The following is an 18473-nucleotide window of genomic DNA, read 5'->3' as shown; positions in this document are numbered from 1 at the left end:
CACTCCAAATAGGACATTAAATAAGAACAGACCACCTGATACGACCTAGTCGTGCTGCCTTCCTGATGTTTACGTTCTTTAAAGTCCTCCTGACATCATGCTCAGAAGGAGTGATTGATGTGGAGGTGCTCCTTCCCATTCAGTAACATCTGCTTCAGTTAGTTTTGCTTGTGAGCCACAATGTAAGCAGTGTTGCTTTGCTAACATGCACTCGATGCTGGCAGTACACGCATTGTAGTGGTTCTTATGTTTTTATTGAGCCATTCAATAGTACACAAATGTTTATAAGCTCCTTTTTGTATGCAACTTGCATGTCTTTCTTAATTAATTGTTTGTTTATATCATGTTTTTCAGGAAAAAGAAGAAGTTAAAGTCAAGTGGAAGCCTTGCTCAACATGGTATGTAGTAACAACTTTGTTGGACAGGAACAGACATTCATATTGTTGATAAATAGTTATCACCTCAATTTGAATTCATGTATTTGGACTAAAGTAAATTGAGAGCTTTTAGCTATCGAGCTCCTCTTCTGTGAGGAGCTTGATAGCTGTCCACCTCCAAAGTCCATTATGAGATTTGGAGGTGGACATGGTCAACACTTTTAAGAGTAGGCATAAGACTTTACTTCTTTATAGAGCTTATAGTTAGGGCTGGTTCAGCTCAGCCCTTAGTTATGCTGTAATGGGACCAGACTGCTGGGGGTTAGTGTCCCCCCCCCCTCTCTCTGTCTGTCTCTTTCAGGGTTATGCAGGCTCAGTATTGGTTGAAGATGCAGTCGCGTCTCGTTTTACTGAAAACTCTCCCCCTCTCCCTCACCATCTGTAAACATACATGTCCCAGTAATGCAGTTCATGCATGTTACTAACTAAACTTCTTCCCTGGAGTTTCTGTGCTCTCTCATCCAGCAGGTTCTGATGGATCGTGGCTGCTGCTGTGGTCCTGCTTGACATCTACTACACATATTATTACTGTCTGACTTGATTTGATTCATTTATATTACAATGAAGGTGTATAAAGCATGACATGAATATAGAAGATATTTCATCCTAAAAAATTGTCATATGTCACAACCTAAATTGTCCTATTTTGTGTGTGGTTGTTCTTTGTTATGTTTTTCTCCTGACAGTGGCAAAGTGTGGGATGACACATGGGAACCTGCGCAGTTTTACACACAGTAAACCAGGCACCACAGGTCGCAGAGATCGCACAGTTCACAGCTTGTAGTTCAGCATAAAAGTTCAAAATAAAATATTTACTATACATTTCAACCAGTGTCAGTCTCTGTTTCACTCTCTAATTGTGGCTTAAGTACCTAACACATTCATGAATCTGATCCATCAATAATATCTTCCCTGCACTCGACATCTCATAGTTTTACATATCAGCCAACATTATTGTCTACATCCTCATAAATATAGAAGTGACTTGCTTATTATAACATATTACAAGGTAAAGTAATACTGCACTGCACGTAAGGTAAGTAACACCTACTGTGTATGGGAGCCTAAAGCAAAGTTAACTGCACCAGTACCAGCTTCAGAACATATTGTATATTATATGTTTCTACCTTTTTGTAATATGTCATGTTTAGATGCAGTGACAATTGCACATTTGGAGTTGTGGTCATATGTGGTTTTTATATACAGGGTATTAGAAAAAAATTGACATTTTTTGCTATTTTTCTTGTTTGTTTGCACATTATTATTGTGTACATATTACATATGTAACATTATTGTTAATATTATTATTAGATATCAAAGATACAATTTGATTAAGGGTTTTCCTGTCATAATTTCAATAAAAATGCAATTACACACGTAAACAATAGGATCAAAATAAACTTTTAAAAAGTCTGTTGATCAAATGCTGATTTTCAAAACATTCTAGAGGAAAACAGAGATGAAATAATCTGAACAGTAACAGTGATCGTGGATGATGATGGAGGCTTCAATGGATTATTCTGTTTCAATCAATAGGTTCGTATCTATGACAATAATTTGATAAGTTTAACAGGTTGGTTTAGGCCTGGCAATACAGCAAATATTCACAAACTTTTGTTTTTGAAGAATGTTTATCTTTTTTGGGATGAAGCTATCTGGCAAAATGATACAACCCCTTTAACCTCATCTTTATGTCTATGATACTGGATTTTGGTTTGATGCATATGCAGGTTACAGCTGGGGAATGGCAGTATGTTGTGGATTGATTTGGCATGTTCAACCACTGTTACACCAAACTCTCTCACTTATAACATGATAAAGGCCTCTTACTCAGTGTCATGGATTTTCTATACTTTTGGGGACACAGGGCCAAAGTCTGAGGCAATAAGTCAGATCAAAGAAGGCAATGATTGTAAAATGGGACTTTACTTATGTCATCATATATATCCAGGAATATGTGCCTGAGGATAGTTGTCATGAAATCAATATTAAATCAAAGTATTCCTTAATTACCACAGCTGACACGAGTTCTCCATAGCTGCCTGCTGTCTCAGGATCTGTCTCCAAAAAGGACCAGGGAGCGCTAACATGTTATGTTCAAAACTGATGAAGAAAATGCACATTAAACATAGTATAAACTTACTGAGTGAAGTAATGTCAAGAGGATTCCTTTAGCTCCTATTGGGTTGGTTCCTTGATCAATGCAATACAGAATCATTAATTTGGTTTTATGTAATGTTCTTAAAACATGTCAAAATGAGGCTCACTAGTCTGTGTGGCCTCCACATGCCTGTATGACCTCCCTACAACACCTGGACATGCTCCTGATGAAGTGGCAGATGCTCTCCTGATGGATCTCCTCCCAGACTCCAGGACTAAAGCATCTGCCCACTCCTGGACATTTTGTGGTGCAGTTGGTGGATGGAGCGAGACATGATGTCCCAGATGTCCTCAATTGGATTCAGGTCTGGGGAATGGGCGGGCCAGTCCACAGCATCATTGCCTTCATCTTGCAGGAACTGCTGACACACTCCAGCCACATGAGGTCTAGGATTGTCTTGCATTAGGAGGAACCCGGGGCCAACCGCACCAGCATATGGTCTCACAAGGGGTCTGAGGATCTCATCTCAGTACCTAATGGCAGTCAGGCTACCTCTGCCGAACACATGGAGGGCTGTGCAGCTCCCCAAAGAAATGCCACCCCACACCAAAACTGACCCACTGCCAAACTCATGCTGGAGGATGTTGCAGGCAGCAGAAGGTTCTCCACGGCGTCCCCAGACTCTGTCACAAGTGCTCAGTGTGAACCTGCTTTCATCTGTGAGGAGCACAGGGCGCCAGTGGCAAAGTTGCCAATCTTTGTGTTGTCTGGCAAATGCCAAACATCCGGCACGGTGTTGGGCTGTAAGCACAACCCCACCTGTGGACGTCGGGCCCTCATACCACCCTCATGGAGTCGGTTTCTGACCGTTTGAGCAGACGTGCACATTTGTAGCCTGCTGGAGGTCATTTTGCACAGCTCTGGCCTTTCTTTCCTACCCCACAGTACCTTCCCTTACCATTTGTTTCCTACTCTTTTACTTCTTCTTTGATGACGGTTGTCTTTCTAGATAAGCAATTTCATTTGCTCTGGGGCGAGTCACTGGCTCGGGTGCATTCTGGGACTGTCACTTCACCGGTGTGCTGGCATGCTTCTTAACAAACACACCACTACAGCAAACATCTCAATTGTACTTGTTGATTTCTTCGACAAAACACTGAACAAAAAATGTACTTGTGAGTGTGCTGCCTGGTGCTTTTAAATTTTGTGATCATTTGAGCAGCCCAGAAAGCATCCCATAAATTAAATTATGTTATCGTATCTGAACATGTACACTAGTCATTAAATTAGATGGGAAATAATGATTCAGGGTAAACAACTGCACCAAGGAAATTCCATTTTTCTTCTCAAAATGTAAAATGTCTGTTGAAAAATCACATTAAACAGAGATGTGATTAACTTTTTATTTTACCAAACATAACATCAATGATGACACAATCAGTCTTCAGCAGAAGTGCTCAAATCACTCTCAGTGGCATCGTCTGGAATGTCCTCCTCCGAGTCCATTTCCAGGAGTGGTTGGTGGCTGAGGATTCTCTTGTACACGTCCTTTACTTTGAGCATTTCAGCTTTCAGTTCACTTTGTTTTCTAAAACCAGGCTACAGAGTCCCTTCTGTGCATCCTCCGACATGCCAACAAAGGAGGCTGTAAAAAGAACAAAACAAATAAATATGAGAAAAGTTAAAAAACAAACAAACAAACAAAAAAAAAACCTCACCTCATAAACACAAGGAATTAGGATGCTGTAATTAAACATTTTTTTAAAAGGGAGAAGGCAGTGTTAGCTAGCAATCTAGATATAGGTAAAAGATCCAGTAAGACTTTAGCATCTGCTCTTATTTTCAATCGATTCATCAAAAAATTAATAAATAAATAAAGTGCTTACAGTCTGAGGAGATTGTTCCCAACACCACAGATGGCATTCGCAACACTGTCCAGTGATGCCGCATCTCCCTGCAAAGGATCATCTCCTCCTCTCTCAGGCGCCTCACAGCCATCACCTTCTCAAAGACTTTTCTCTTTGTCCGGAGGTCAGCAGCAGCTACAGTTTAACAACATCAGATGGGAAAACATAGTAGCATATTATGATTCAAGAACAAAACATTCAACTACTGCTCAGATACTGGGAGTTTGTTTAAAAAGGATATTTATATATCAAGAGCTTACGTTCACTTGTGCTCTGCCAGGGCCAAATATCGGTCTGCATGAGGGCATCACTGGATACGTGTATGTGTATATGGTTATGGCATTAACGTCATTTTAACAAGATTAACGCTAACAGCACTAATATATATATATATATGTGTATCTTACATGATTTGTGTGTCTCTGGATGTATTTCACAAACTCAGCAACTTCCTCATCTTTTTCAATGAAGACACCTTCAAAGTCCCCCTGCTCTGAAGTGCTGAACGAACACAGTGACAGTTGTTTGAAAAGAAACATTAAAATACATTTTTCTACAAATCCATATTTGACTTATGTACACAATGCATAACGTACCTTGCATTTGACTGAAAGCGATAAAGCTTGCGGTTTCCATCAACTGAGACGGCAAGCATGTCTGGAGTGCAGGCAGGGCAGCTAAAGCATGGCTCCTTGCACATCCTGTCCACCTCAAACTTTACAGCACTCCACTCCACTCCAATAAATATACAATAACAGCACCCACTCATACTCATACAAAGCAAGAAATGCATAAGACTTAAAAACCGTACCTATTGGCTTGTGAAACTCTGATGAAGGCTGCAAAAACCCTCCTGTTACTGCCTCTCTGTTGTGCAGGACAAAGCGTGTGTGAACTGCAATATCACAGTCAGCACAAAGGAATGGAAGAGGCAGGCAGTCCAGACACCTCACAACTACTTGTTTGCCACACTGACACACACGGTGTGACTGTGGATCCAGAGTAGCTAACATATTGTCTATAAGACAAGGCCTGGCCTCTTTCCACTTTTGCAAGGACACCATATTTCTGATCGCCCAGTGAGTAGCAGCTGACTCAGACGACGTCTCACAAGTCATGGCTGCATCCTCTTCTCCATCCTCCAACAACTGAAGGAGCTCCTGATGAAGCACCATACACTAACAGAAAAAAAAGAAAGAAAGGAAGAAACTCTTCCACAAAGTGAAAAACACTCTAGGCAGTATGTTTCTTAGGACTGCACAAAAGCCCTGCATAACTCAACTATAACAACAAATATAAAAGTAAACAGAAATCACAATAAATACAAGAAGGTAAAGTACCTTTTGTTGGGTTGACACTGGCAACATAACTAGGTTCTTCACGTGGACATTGATGCTGCTCTCTGGACACTGGAGGGGGAAAAAAATTGAAGAATATTTACTTACTGAAATTCTTTGGTGAAAACAAGTTGTGAGATAAAATCAATGGTTGTGTGAACACTGAGCACGTGGCATGCAACTAGTACTTCGAGTGGTTGATGATCTTTGAGGAATAAAAGCTCCCTGTCTGTCACGTTTTTTCCAGCGCACTGGTCTTGGCTGAGGTTCACTCTGCATCATTCTACGCAATTAACAAGGAAAAAAGGGAACGCCTAAAATACAGTCTATGATTAAAGCAAAGATTATCAAACAGCTTAAGTTAACCAACTTAATGTGACATAAACTTTAAAAAAAAATTTAAAATAATATAACGTTTACTCCGTACAAAATATTAGACAAGCGTGTTCCCTCTTTAACAACTGATTCCACTAAAAATGTTACCTGCATATCTTGAAGGAGTTCGTCAGCAGCCTGAAGCTCAAACTAACAGGAGTGGTGAATGAATCTATAAATGTTTTACGTGTGAAATGAAAATAATAAACCTAACAAAGGATTATGTACGTTAGATCTGCACACTTTCAGATCGTGAATCAGTTTGGAAAACACTGTGTGGTGGCCAAAACATGAAGCGATTTTAATTCAATTCAATTCAATTTGATTTATATAGCGCCAAATCACAACAAAAGTCGCCTCAAGGCGCTTCATAGATACAGAGAAAAACCCAACAATCATATGACCCCCTATGAGCAAGCGACAGTGGGAAGGAAAAACTCCCTTTTAACAGGAAGAAACCTCCGGCAGAACCAGGCTCAGGGAGGGGCGGCCATCTGCTGCGACCGGTTGGGGTGAGAGAAGGAAGACAGGATAAAGACATGCTGTGGAAGAGAGACAGAGGTTAATAACAGATATGATTCAATGCAGAGAGGTCTGTTAATACATAGTGAGTGAGAAAGGTGACTGGAAAGGAAAAACTCAATGCATCATGGGAATCCCCCGGCAGCCTACGTCTATTGCAGCATAACTAAGGGAGGATTCAGGGTCACCTGGTCCAGCCCTAACTATATGCTTTAGCAAAAAGGAAAGTTTTAAGCCTAATCTTAAAAGTAGAGATAGTGTCTGTCTCCCGAATCCAAACTGGAAGCTGGTTCCACAGAAGTGGGGCCTGAAAACTGAAGGCTCTCCCTCCCATTCTACTTTTAAATACTCCAGGAACAACAAGTAGGCCTGCAGAGCGAGAGCAAAGTGCTCTAATAGGGTGATATGGTACTACAAGGTCATTAAGATAAGATGGGGCCTGATTATTTAAGACCTTGTATGTGAGGAGCAGGATTTTGAATTCAATTCTGGACTTAACAGGAAGCCAATGAAGGGAAGCCAAAACAGGAGAAATCTGCTCTCTCTTTCTAGTCCCTGTCAGGACTCTTGCTGCAGCATTTTGGATTAGCTGGAGGCTTTTCAGTGAGTTTTTTGGACATCCTGATAATAATGAATTGCAGTAGTCCAGCCTGGAAGTAATAAATGCATGAACTAGTTTTTCAGCATCACTCTGAGACAGGATATTTCTAATTTTAGAGATGTTGCGCAAATGGAAGAAAGCAGTCTTACATATTTGTTTAATATGTGCGTTGAAGGACATGTCCTGGTCAAAAATGACTCCAAGCTTTTACTGTTGAATTATCAGTGATACTTTCATGTGTTTTTGTTGAGAAATGTTAACGATGTCATTAAAAGAAAGCATTAAATTAGGAAGAAAAACCCGTTCGCGGAGAGGGTCCCCGGTTCTCCAGTTAGATTGTGCTTCACGGTGTCATGTTTCGCCGTGACGGGGTTATTATTATTATTTTTTTTTTTTTGCCTGTCCCATTTGGTTCTTTAGCCATCAGAATTGTTGTCTGAAGACCAACAAGGATACCCAATGGATTTACTTTGCCAAATGGATCATCGTGGCATTGCCGTATTGGTCCATTTGGTCGATCTTTGTTTTTATTATTTATTATATTTTATTTTCAGATGTTACAGACGGGACAGACATGAGTGAGGGATAGGAAAGGGAGAAAGAAAGAGGAAGGAAAGGAAAAACAGAAGGGGAGAGGGACAGTGAGAAAGGGGGGGAGAAAAAAAAAAAAAAATCTCCTGGATCACCTGTTGAGAGAAAAATAGAAAACAAGCAAAAAAAACCAAAGCAACATACTAAACACAACACCATCGCATTAATCTAGCTAAGTGTAAACAGCAGTAAATACTAAATATTCAATGTTGTTGTGCAGCACGCAGGACAGATGTGCTTCGAAGTAGCGGCCAAGAAAGGTGTAATTTGGGTCTACGAGCAGTGAACACCCGTGTGCATACCTGTGTGGATCAGCGCGCTTGTATTCCAAAGGTTTCTCCATGTAACGATCTGCTAGGGAGTGTGGGGGGGCCACAGCCCCGTCCTCCAGGGTGTGAAGCGGGTATGGAGGAGATCAAAACTCCAGACATCCAGAGGCCCCCAGAACACAAGAGACCATGGAAGACCAACAGAGGGGCAGCCGCGCCAAATGACTCCAAGCTTTTATTGTTGAATTATCAGTGATACTTTCATGTGTTTTTGTTGAGAAATGTTAACGATGTCATTAAAAGAAAGCATTAAATTAGGGAGAAAAACCCGTTCGCGGAGAGGGTCCCCGGTTCTCCAGTTAGATTGTGCTTCACGGTGTCATGTTTCGCCGTGACGGGGTTATTATTGGAGTAAAAGGATGGCTGGAGCCTCTGCTCGAAGCGTCTCCGATCGCCGCGAGCGGGTTCATATTGGAATGAATTGACAACCCACAGCGTCACATAAAAATGTGGAAGGGTACCTTAGGTGTCAGCATGAGAAGTTAAGGGACGTGACAAATCGTCATTATTTTACGCGTCCGGAGTGAGAACGAGCTGTCTCAGCATAAGCTGCTGTAAAGAAGAGAGACGCTTTACACACGTGTGTGGAAAGTGTCCATGTGGATAAATTAAGAATGTGAATGAAGAGAAGCTGTGTAGTTGAATAAAACTCACACATCAGCCTGCTGAGTTCATCCTGCGGCAGTGCATTGAAGGCATCGTCGTTGGGAGCGAAGAAGGTAAACACCTTCTCCTGGTTCAAAAGCTCAGTCATACCTGCTGTCTGGATGGCACTGACCAGCATGCAGAAACAGCATTAAATGATGTCAGCTTCAATAGAAACTACACAACAACACACTAACACCTCTGTTTGCTTTCAGTCCATATGCTACACCTGTGGGAAGCAGAAAGCTTGATGTGGTCTGCAGAGTTCATTACTAAGCAGACAACCACCCACAAACCAGACCTGGGACATGCTTCCTTTAGTTAGTTTGCCAAGTTCACACAACACAATACACAGCAAACTACCACTGACAATAAAAAAAACCCAACTATTTAAAATATTTTAAATGAACTAACTGAAGCAAAATTGACTCCAAAACAACTATAAAACTATAAAAACAGACGATTCTGTCCACGGGTGCAAGAAGAACAACCTCAGGCCTTGAAATTAAAACAGGAGTACCAGAATTAAAAGCCAAACATCTAAAATCTTCAACGTAAAAACCAAAAAAAACAACAGGAAGTATAACTGAAGAAATCGACTTTCTCCCTGGAAGGGCAGGAAAAGTCTCCTGTATCGGTTACCTGTGTCCTCTGGGCTTTGCTGCATGTATTTAGTGATTTCATGCGAACACGAGGATCAATTATTGTCCTGTGAAGGTCTCTGTAGCTTACAAAGAAAAATGAATTAAAGAGACACACACACACACACACACAGAGGCAGCTAGACGAGGTAAAAACACTCCTGACTTCCTCTGTGATTTGTGGACAGCTGCAGTGAAGAGCAGCGCTGTGTCTGATCAGACCACCTCAGTCGAGTTCAACACAAGTCCAGATCTGGAGTCGAGTATGAAGACCGAATGTATGAATCTCTACATGGCACCTCTCAGCGGTGCCTTGTAGAGATTTCTCAGTGGGGCTATTTTCCTGCTTTTTGATTGGACTGAACATGCTGAATGTTCACAAACTGTTTGTTTAGTCTGCTGCACAAATATCAGTAGCAGCTTCCACCCTAATAAAGACATGCAGAGACTCTGCTCTGATTCCAGTCATCTACAAACATGGGGCAAAGCAAGTTGTGGCTTATAGCAGAGCTTAGCATGAAGAAGGAAATGTGATCAGACCTGTTTGTGTTTCTGTGTCCAGGTGACCCTCAGCAGCTGTCAGGTATGCTCAAGTATCACCTGGGTGAGAGCATGCTGTTGAGCGGTGGCGTCTCTTCTCACACCAGATTCCAAACTCTGCAGGGGGAGAAGCAAGATGATCAGCCGGAGGCAGTAATGCTGCCAAGTGGGGGGACGAGAAGAAGAAAAGCAGAGGTTCTCTAGAGAGGGTCAAAGGTCATGTGTTAAATCCTCTGCTGCATTGCCATGAGAGGATCTGAAAGTGATTTTCTGGTGTCATTCATGTCTGGAGAAAAAGAAATGTGTGTGAAAACTTTTTAAATTGTTCCTTTTTTTGTTTAATCAAACCAATGTTGGTGTGTGTGTGTGTGTGTGTGTGTGTGTGAACAGGTCACATGACAGCACAGCATTTTCTACCCACAGTTTGAACTGAGTAAGAAATAACAAATGTATTTATTCAACTTATAGACAATAAAAAAACAGAAATCAGTGTAAAATTTAATAACTTTTATTGATGTTAACTTTTTTAAAAGTTATTAAAAAGAAAACCCCAACAGAAAAACCCCTCTGAGCAAGCACTTGGCGACAGTGGGGAAGAAAAACTCCCTTTTAAGAGGAAGAAACTTCCGGCAGAACCAGGCTCAGTGAGGGGACAGCCATCTGCCGCGACCGTTCCAAGGGGTTATCACAATTTTTTCTACAGTGCATCAGGGGCGATCGTGGCTCAAGACACTTCACCCTACGCCTACTGGTGGTGGTCAGAGGGCCCGGCGGCGCCAGTGTCCGGCAGCCTCGCCTCTGTCAGTGCGCCCCAGGGCGGCTGTGGCTACAACGTAGCTTGCCATCACCAGTGTGTGAATGTGTGTGTGAATGGGTGGATGACTGGACGCGTGAAGCGCTTTGGGGTCCTTAGGGACTAGGAAAGCGCTACACAAATACAGGCCATTTACCATTTTACAGTGCATCAACCTTGTTTTGTCTCCTGGTGAAACAAAACAGTCGGCCTATAGATGAGAAAAACCGACGTATGCAACTTGGCTTCTTCGAGAGTTTGGCTGCCTCTTCTGTGAAAATTTTAACAATCGTATTGTCGACTGTTGGTTCATTTAATTCCATGTTTCGCAGAACTACTTCTGCCTCTTGCCACTGTTTACACAGGGCTTTGAAAATCACCTTCTCAAAGTTTTTGAACTTCCTTAAGGGGATTTGATCAATTTCATCCCCGATCTTAGCCCAGATCTTTTTGCTAAGCCTCTTGTAGATGGCTAAAACTCTTTCTGGACTTGTGACTTTACCTGATTTTTTTATAACCCGCTTAACTAGTTCTTCCATACATATTTCCACAAAAAATCTGTATTTTTCTTTGTTTTGAGGCAATTCATCCTTTGCTGCCAAAGGGTGTTTTTTGAATTGATTTTGCATGCTGGCTTCATGTTGAGCAGAGGAATTCTTTGGGGTTACATTATTTTCCAAAGAGGTTCCTGCTTTATCTACAGCCTGCGTGGTGTCACGGTTTTTCTTGTCTATTAGAGTTCTGGGCTCGTCAGTTGTATCAATGATATTTGTGGCAACATTTTCTGCTGTGTTGTTCATGTTGTCTGTTGTTTTCTGTTGTTCAGGAGCTGTCTGTGTCTCCTTTGAGGCCACTGTTGTTGTGCTATTTTCCCTGATGTTGAACAAATCCCTTGTTTTCTGTAGAATCACAGCCTGAATTTGATCTGCCAGCGATGCATTATCCTCTGAGTTTTCAGGTCTTTCCGTGGTATTTTGGACATTAGTGATAAGTGTGGCACCAGCGGAATTTTCTGCTGTGCTGTTCACGTTGACTGTTGCTTTCTGTACAATAACAACTGGCACACAGATTAGATTTTCCATGATGCGGTCAACTGTGTTAGAGGTCTGTGCACGTTCAGGAGCTGTTTCTGTCTCCTTTGAGGCCACTGTTGTTGTGCTATTTTCTGGGATGTTTAACAAATCCATTTCTTTCTGTAGAATCACAGCCTGAATTTGATCTGCCAGCGATGCATAATCCTCTGAGTTGTCAGGTGTTTCCGTGGTATTATGGATATTAGTGATATATGTCATATACAAACACGCCACACACTTCGAGCGCATTCTTTTTTTTTCTCGAAATGGGCGGGGCTTAGAGCAAAGGCTTCAGTGACGTCATACACTTCAAAGGATTTAAGTCTATAAATAGCCCTCTGCAGGAACACCCCGGCCTAGGCAACCGGAGTGCAACACGAAAAAAGTAAAAATAAAGGAAAAAAAAAACACACACAAAAAACCCCCACTAAAGCTCACCACCAAAATCCCGAAACGAAAGTATCGACAAATCTATTTACAACAAACTATTTATTTACAACAAAACACCAAACTATTTACAACACGGGGGAGATCGCGACCATGACACACTGAAACACAGGGTTTAAATACCTAGAGGGAGCAATCAGGAAAATGGACAACAAGAGGGAAACACAGCTGGGGCAACTCAGAACTGACGAGACAGGGAAACGTAAACAAAAAAGACTAAGATAACACAGACTTTCAAAGTAACACAGGAAACACATAACAGTCACGCCAAAAACAACACACTGACAACACCGAAACGTAACAGTTCCCCCCACCCAAAAATCAAACATTTAACACCAAGTGAAAAGTTTGATCCAGACAGACGAAGCCGACGAAGGCTGGAGCGGTACCACGGACCCTCCAGCGAAGGCGGATGAAGGCTGGAGCGGTCCCACGGACCCTCCAGCGACGACAAAGGCTGGGGCGGTCCCACGGACCCTCCCCTCAGCGAAGGCAGACGAAGCTGATGAAGGCTGGAGCGGTCCCACTGACCCTCCAGCAGACGACGAAGGCTGGAGCGGTCCCTCGGACCCTCCAGCGAAGGCGGATGAAGGCTGGAGCGGTCCCACGGACCCTCCAGCGAAGGCGGATGAAGGCTGGAGCGGTCCCACGGACCCTCCAGCGACGACAAAGGCTGGGGCGGTCCCACGGACCCTCCCCTCAGCGAAGGCAGACGAAGCTGATGAAGGCTGGAGCGGTCCCACTGACCCTCCAGCAGACGACGAAGGCTGGAGCGGTCCCTCGGACCCTCCAGCGACGACAAAGGCTGGGGCGGTCCCCAGACCCCCCAGCGAAGGCAATCCCGGACGAGCCCCCATATGTTACACCCCGGCCATGACACACTGAAACACAGGGTTTAAATACCTAGAGGGAGCAATCAGGAAAATGGACAACAAGAGGGAAACACAGCTGGGGCAACTCAGAACTGACGAGACAGGGAAACGTAAACTAAAAAGACTAAGATAACACAGACTTTCAAAGTAACACAGGAAACACATAACAGTCACGCCAAAAACAACACACTGACAACACCGAAACGTAACACGCTAGTTTTAACAAACGGAGAAAACAAATTATCTGCAAATAGATATTAAAACGCAATGGCCAATAAACCATCAACTGTCACCAGCCCAACACAGGAGACACCACCTGAACTGGAATCTAGATTCAATAATCAAAAATGCAAAGTTGATGGCCAGTTGATGGCCAATAAAGCATCAACTGTCACCCACACACCGTCACCAACACAGGACCCAGCTCCTGAACCTGAATCTAGGCCAAACAATCAAAATTGCAAAAACCTGTTTGCATGCTTGTGTGTGTGCTGTATGGGGAGCCCAGATGACTCAGACACAGAAGATTCAAACCAGGGGCAACCTGCTATTTCACAGCAAAGTACGGTTGTGAACATAGTAAACAATTCCTTTGGTGGCACTAATACCATTAATGTCAGGAATGAAAATACTGCCCGGAATATTCAAGTTGATATCTTTAACAATCTGCAGCTAGGGCTCCCTCCGGGTTTAATGTAGTTTGCTTGAATCCTAGAAAACTAACTGGATTTTAAATTGGTTATTTTTACAATTAGAATGGCTCTTTTTAAATTGATCGAGTCACTTATGAGAACCCATTGACCAGTCGAGGCAGATGGCTGTCCCCTCACAGAGCCCGGTTCTGTCGGAGGTTTCTCCCTGTTAAAATGGAGTTTTTCCTTCCCACTGTCGCCTATTGCTTGCTCAGAGGGGTTTGTCTGTTTGGGTTTTCTTTTTTTTTTCCTTTCTTTTTATTTATTTTTACGATTTTTTTTTTACTTTTTTTTTAACTTTATATGGGTTTTCTTTTTTTAAATAACTTTTAAATTAACATCAATAAAAGTTTTCAAATTTTACTCTGTGATTTCTGTTTGTTTTCAGTTTGTGTAGGTTGTGTTATTTGTTATTTAGTTCAAACTGTGGGTAGAAAATGCAGAGAAAATGCTGTGCTGTCATGTGACCTGTTCTGTTGCGCTCTCCTCTCTGATGAGGTCTAGCAGCTCATCATTTCGGTCTCTTTTCCTCTTTCTCCCTGTTGTGGGCGGCTGACTTTCTGGAAACTCTTGGTTACCCATTGCTGCGCTTGGACCTGGAGTGTCCTCAGGGAGAGAGGAAATTAGGACAGGAGACAAATTATACAACACAACAACTCTTTGGAGAATACTGTCTGTACCAACCCGTTCTCATGCTAGCCGGCTAGCGACCCTTCGCTAAAAAACACCCTTTCAGTGAGGCTCCTTTCACCCCCGATCGCTCGCAAACAGTGTTTGTCTTAGCTGGACTTATTTTTCGTTTATATGGGCCGATGATGCTGGTCGATGTGGAAAAAATAACTGAGCTTTTTGGTGGTGGCTAACGCGGAGCTACAACACAGGGCAGCTAGCCACCGGCGAGGCGGCCGCCGATCGACCGGTGGTGGCTAACGCAGAGCTCAATCCCGGATCAGGGAAACCGAAGGCAGGAGAAGCAGGCGGCTGCCGGTCGGAGCGTGAGGTGAACTGAATTTCAGGTAAGAAGTTATGAACTGCACTCTATTTGGGTCAGATATAAACCGAGTTTAGGTGTAGTTTATTTTCGTTGTGCTGACAGTTACAATGACTCATACTGCGTGCTAGCTAGCACGACAGAGTTTCAACGCTACCCGATCCTTACCGGAAACCCGATCGGTACCCCGCATGCGCAAATCTTACGTCACTTCCTCTCTTTGCCAACATTTTTTTTCCAAAATATTAAACTTTATTAACCCTTTACAGCCGATCGGAGCGGGCACGCTCTGTTTTGCGTAACTATTTTTAAATCCCGGTAGCTCTGCAACCAAGTAAGCTAGCGCAATAATTTTTTTTGCATATGAAACTGGAGGAGTTGTACTTACATCTTATGCCATCAGCTTGTCCTAGGTCACAGTTTCCTTCCACATATAGCTTTGCAAAAACTGCATAAAAATCACTTGCAGCAACAAAAACATGATATTCCAGAAACACGCTTCGCCGATCCATCAGCTGTTTGTAACACTTCCTACGTCCATCAGCGCGAACTATCACATGACCGCATGACCTGCCCGAAACCGGAAGTGACGTAATTTTGCGGAAATGTAGTTTTTTACGATCGGGGCCTTATGACCTTGTGTTTTACTTGTTATGTGTTTTAAAAAGTTATGTTTGACTTTATGACTTTCTGTGTCGTTTCTGGGATGCTTAAGACTCATATTGCACTGCTGGAAATAGTTTATTTTGATGCATATGCTGTTATTTTGCAAATTTGCACTATAATATTTATTTTCGTTTTTCCTGCAGTATATAAAAATTGGTGTATTTCAAAAATAAAACTATGAAGACACTCAAAATAAATTTCCTGTGGTGGGAAACTAGTTTGTGTAACTTTTTTGTATTTACAGTTTTGAGGGATAAGCCTCTTAAATTTCTCTAACTAGAAATATATGTTAAAAAAACAAAAACGATTTTCAATTTTTTTGTAGTTTATTGCACTTTTTTGCAATTTATGTAATTACTATGCACCTAATGCAGACATATTATTAAAGTTTGGGCTACTTATTATGTGTTTATGTGTACTGTACATTTTTTCAACCCATTTTAATGAATGTTTAATATTTAAAATTTTTCAGAATTACAAGCTTCACCTCCTGCTAAAAGGTCTACACCAGCAGCTGGACCATCCTCTGCTGACAGTGTCGATGCTGGACCAGTCCCAGACCCAGAGGCTCTAAACGAGGAATTTATTCTTCATTTAGAGCCTGTACCAACATCTTCCCTCTGTCAGCCTCCTGCATCCTCCTCTTCATCTCTGCTTCCTCCTGCATCCTCCTCTCCATCTTTGCTTCCTCCTCTTCGTCTGTGCTTCCTCCTGCATCTTTCTCTCTGTCTGTGCTTCCTCCTCTTCGTCTGTGCTTCCTCTTTCATCCTCCTCTCCGTCTGTGCTTCCTCTTGCATCTTCCTCTCTGTCTCTGCTTCCTCCTGCATCCTCCTCTTCATCTCTGCTTCCTCCTGCATCTTTCTCTCTGTCTCTGCTTCCTCCTGCATCCTCCTCTTCGTCTCTGCTTCCTCTTGCATCCTCCTCTTCATCTCTGCTTCCTCCTGCATCCTCCTCTCCATCTCTGCTTCCTCCTCTTCGTCTGTGCTTCCTCTGCATCTTCCTCTCTGTCTCTGCTTCCTCCTGCATCCTCCTCTTCATCTCTGCTTCCTCTTGCATCCTCCTCTTCATCTCTGCTTCCTCCTGCATCCTCCTCTCCGTCTCTGCTTCCTCCTGCATCCTTCTCTCCGTCTCTGCTTCCTCTTGCATCCTCCTCTTCATCTCTGCTTCCTCCTGCATCCTCCTCTTCATCTCTGCTTCCTCCTGCATATTCCTCTCTGTCTCTGCTTCCTCCTGCATCCTCCTCTTCATCTCTGCTTCCTCCTGCATCCTCCTCTTCATCTCCACATCCTGCATCTCCCTCAATTTCTACTGTGTACACCTCGGATGTCCCAAACAAAAAAAGGACAAGGAAAGGTTAGACGTTATGGTATTGTAAATGTACGAAACACATGACATGTTCGTTAAGTTTGTTAAGATCTCTTTTTCTTAATTTTTGCATTTTTTTTCCAGTTTTACAGAACTCATGTAAATATTTCATTTGTTATTTTTCAGAATGCCGAAAACACCGTACACAGAAGATTTTCAAATATGAAGAGATAGTAGACAGGAGAGTTGTAAATGTAAGTAATTTAGCCTGCTGTTGTGCAGATTTGTTTGTGTCTTTGGACTTCCTGGATTTGAACTGTGCCTGACTGAATATCCATAAGCTTTTGTATTTGATGAATCTACACTAATTCAGCCACTGAGTCAGGATTTCACTCCAAATAGGACATTAAATAAGAACAGACCACCTGATACGACCTAGTCGTGCTGCCTTCCTGATGTTTACGTTCTTTAAAGTCCTCCTGACATCATGCTCAGAAGGAGTGATTGATGTGGAGGTGCTCCTTCCCATTCAGTAACATCTGCTTCAGTTAGTTTTGCTTGTGAGCCACAATGTAAGCAGTGTTGCTTTGCTAACATGCACTCGATGCTGGCAGTACACGCATTGTAGTGGTTCTTATGTTTTTATTGAGCCATTCAATAGTACACAAATGTTTATAAGCTCCTTTTTGTATGCAACTTGCATGTCTTTCTTAATTAATTGTTTGTTTATATCATGTTTTTCAGGAAAAAGAAGAAGTTAAAGTCAAGTGGAAGCCTTGCTCAACATGGTATGTAGTAACAACTTTGTTGGACAGGAACAGACATTCATATTGTTGATAAATAGTTATCACCTCAATTTGAATTCATGTATTTGGACTAAAGTAAATTGAGAGCTTTTAGCTATCGAGCTCCTCTTCTGTGAGGAGCTTGATAGCTGTCCACCTCCAAAGTCCATTATGAGATTTGGAGGTGGACATGGTCAACACTTTTAAGAGTAGGCATAAGACTTTACTTCTTTATAGAGCTTATAGTTAGGGCTGGTTCAGCTCAGCCCTTAGTTATGCTGTAATGGGACCAGACTGCTGGGGGTTAGTGTCCCCCCCCCCTCTCTCTGTCTGTCTCTTTCAGGGTTATGCAGGCTCAGTATTGGTTGAAGATGCAGTCGCGTCTCGTTTTACTGAAAACTCTCCCCCTCTCCCTCACCATCTGTAAACATACATGTCTCAGTAATGCAGTTCATGCATGTTACTAACTAAACTTCTTCCCTGGAGTTTCTGTGCTCTCTCATCCAGCAGGTTCCGATGGATCGTGGCTGCTGCTGTGGTCCTGCTTGACATCTACTACATATATTATTACTGTCTGACTTGATTTGATTAATTTATATTACAATGAAGGTGTATAAAGCATGACATGAATATAGAAGATATTTCATCCTAAAAAATTGTCATATGTCACAACCTAAATTGTCCTATTTTGTGTGTGGTTGTTCTTTGTTATGTTTTTCTCCTGACAGTGGCAAAGTGTGGGATGACACATGGGAACCTGCACAGTTTTACACACAGTAAACCAGGCACCACAGGTCGCAGAGATCGCACAGTTCACAGCTTG

The 18473-nt window shown here is 42.4% G+C and overlaps 1 protein-coding gene across 4 annotated transcripts; it reads right to left on the bottom strand.

Annotated features, from left to right (window-relative positions):
* Positions 1-5460: 5460 nt before the first annotated feature.
* On the bottom strand, positions 5461-15649 carry LOC146573499 (uncharacterized). Of its 4 annotated transcripts, none has more exons than XR_014892858.1 (5): positions 14588-15273; positions 14372-14499; positions 8855-10143; positions 5786-6065; positions 5461-5623 (listed from the first exon to the last, which is right to left on the bottom strand). XR_014892858.1 is itself a non-coding variant. In XM_085278396.1 (2 exons), the coding sequence occupies exon 2, from the start codon at positions 12139-12141 to the stop codon at positions 10981-10983; it is 1161 nt and encodes a 386-aa protein (XP_085134522.1). In that variant the 5' UTR covers positions 12142-14499; positions 15283-15649; the 3' UTR covers positions 10166-10980. The 4 variants fall into 4 exon arrangements, 2 of the variants coding, with proteins under 2 accessions (XP_085134522.1, XP_085134521.1); XR_014892859.1 differs by having other exon boundaries at positions 5465-5623; positions 5786-5854; positions 14588-15272; XM_085278396.1 differs by lacking the exons at positions 5461-5623; positions 5786-6065; positions 8855-10143; positions 14588-15273 and adding an exon at positions 15283-15649 and having other exon boundaries at positions 10166-14499.
* Between the last annotated feature and the right edge of the window lie 2824 nt (positions 15650-18473).

This window comes from Mchenga conophoros, linkage group LG6, assembly GCF_057382185.1.
Source record: "Mchenga conophoros isolate Kocher_MC1m ecotype Shallow Benthic linkage group LG6, M_conophoros_male_GT1.1, whole genome shotgun sequence".
NCBI lineage: Eukaryota > Metazoa > Chordata > Actinopteri > Cichliformes > Cichlidae > Mchenga > Mchenga conophoros.
This window is presented reverse-complemented; position numbering and strand designations above follow the sequence as displayed.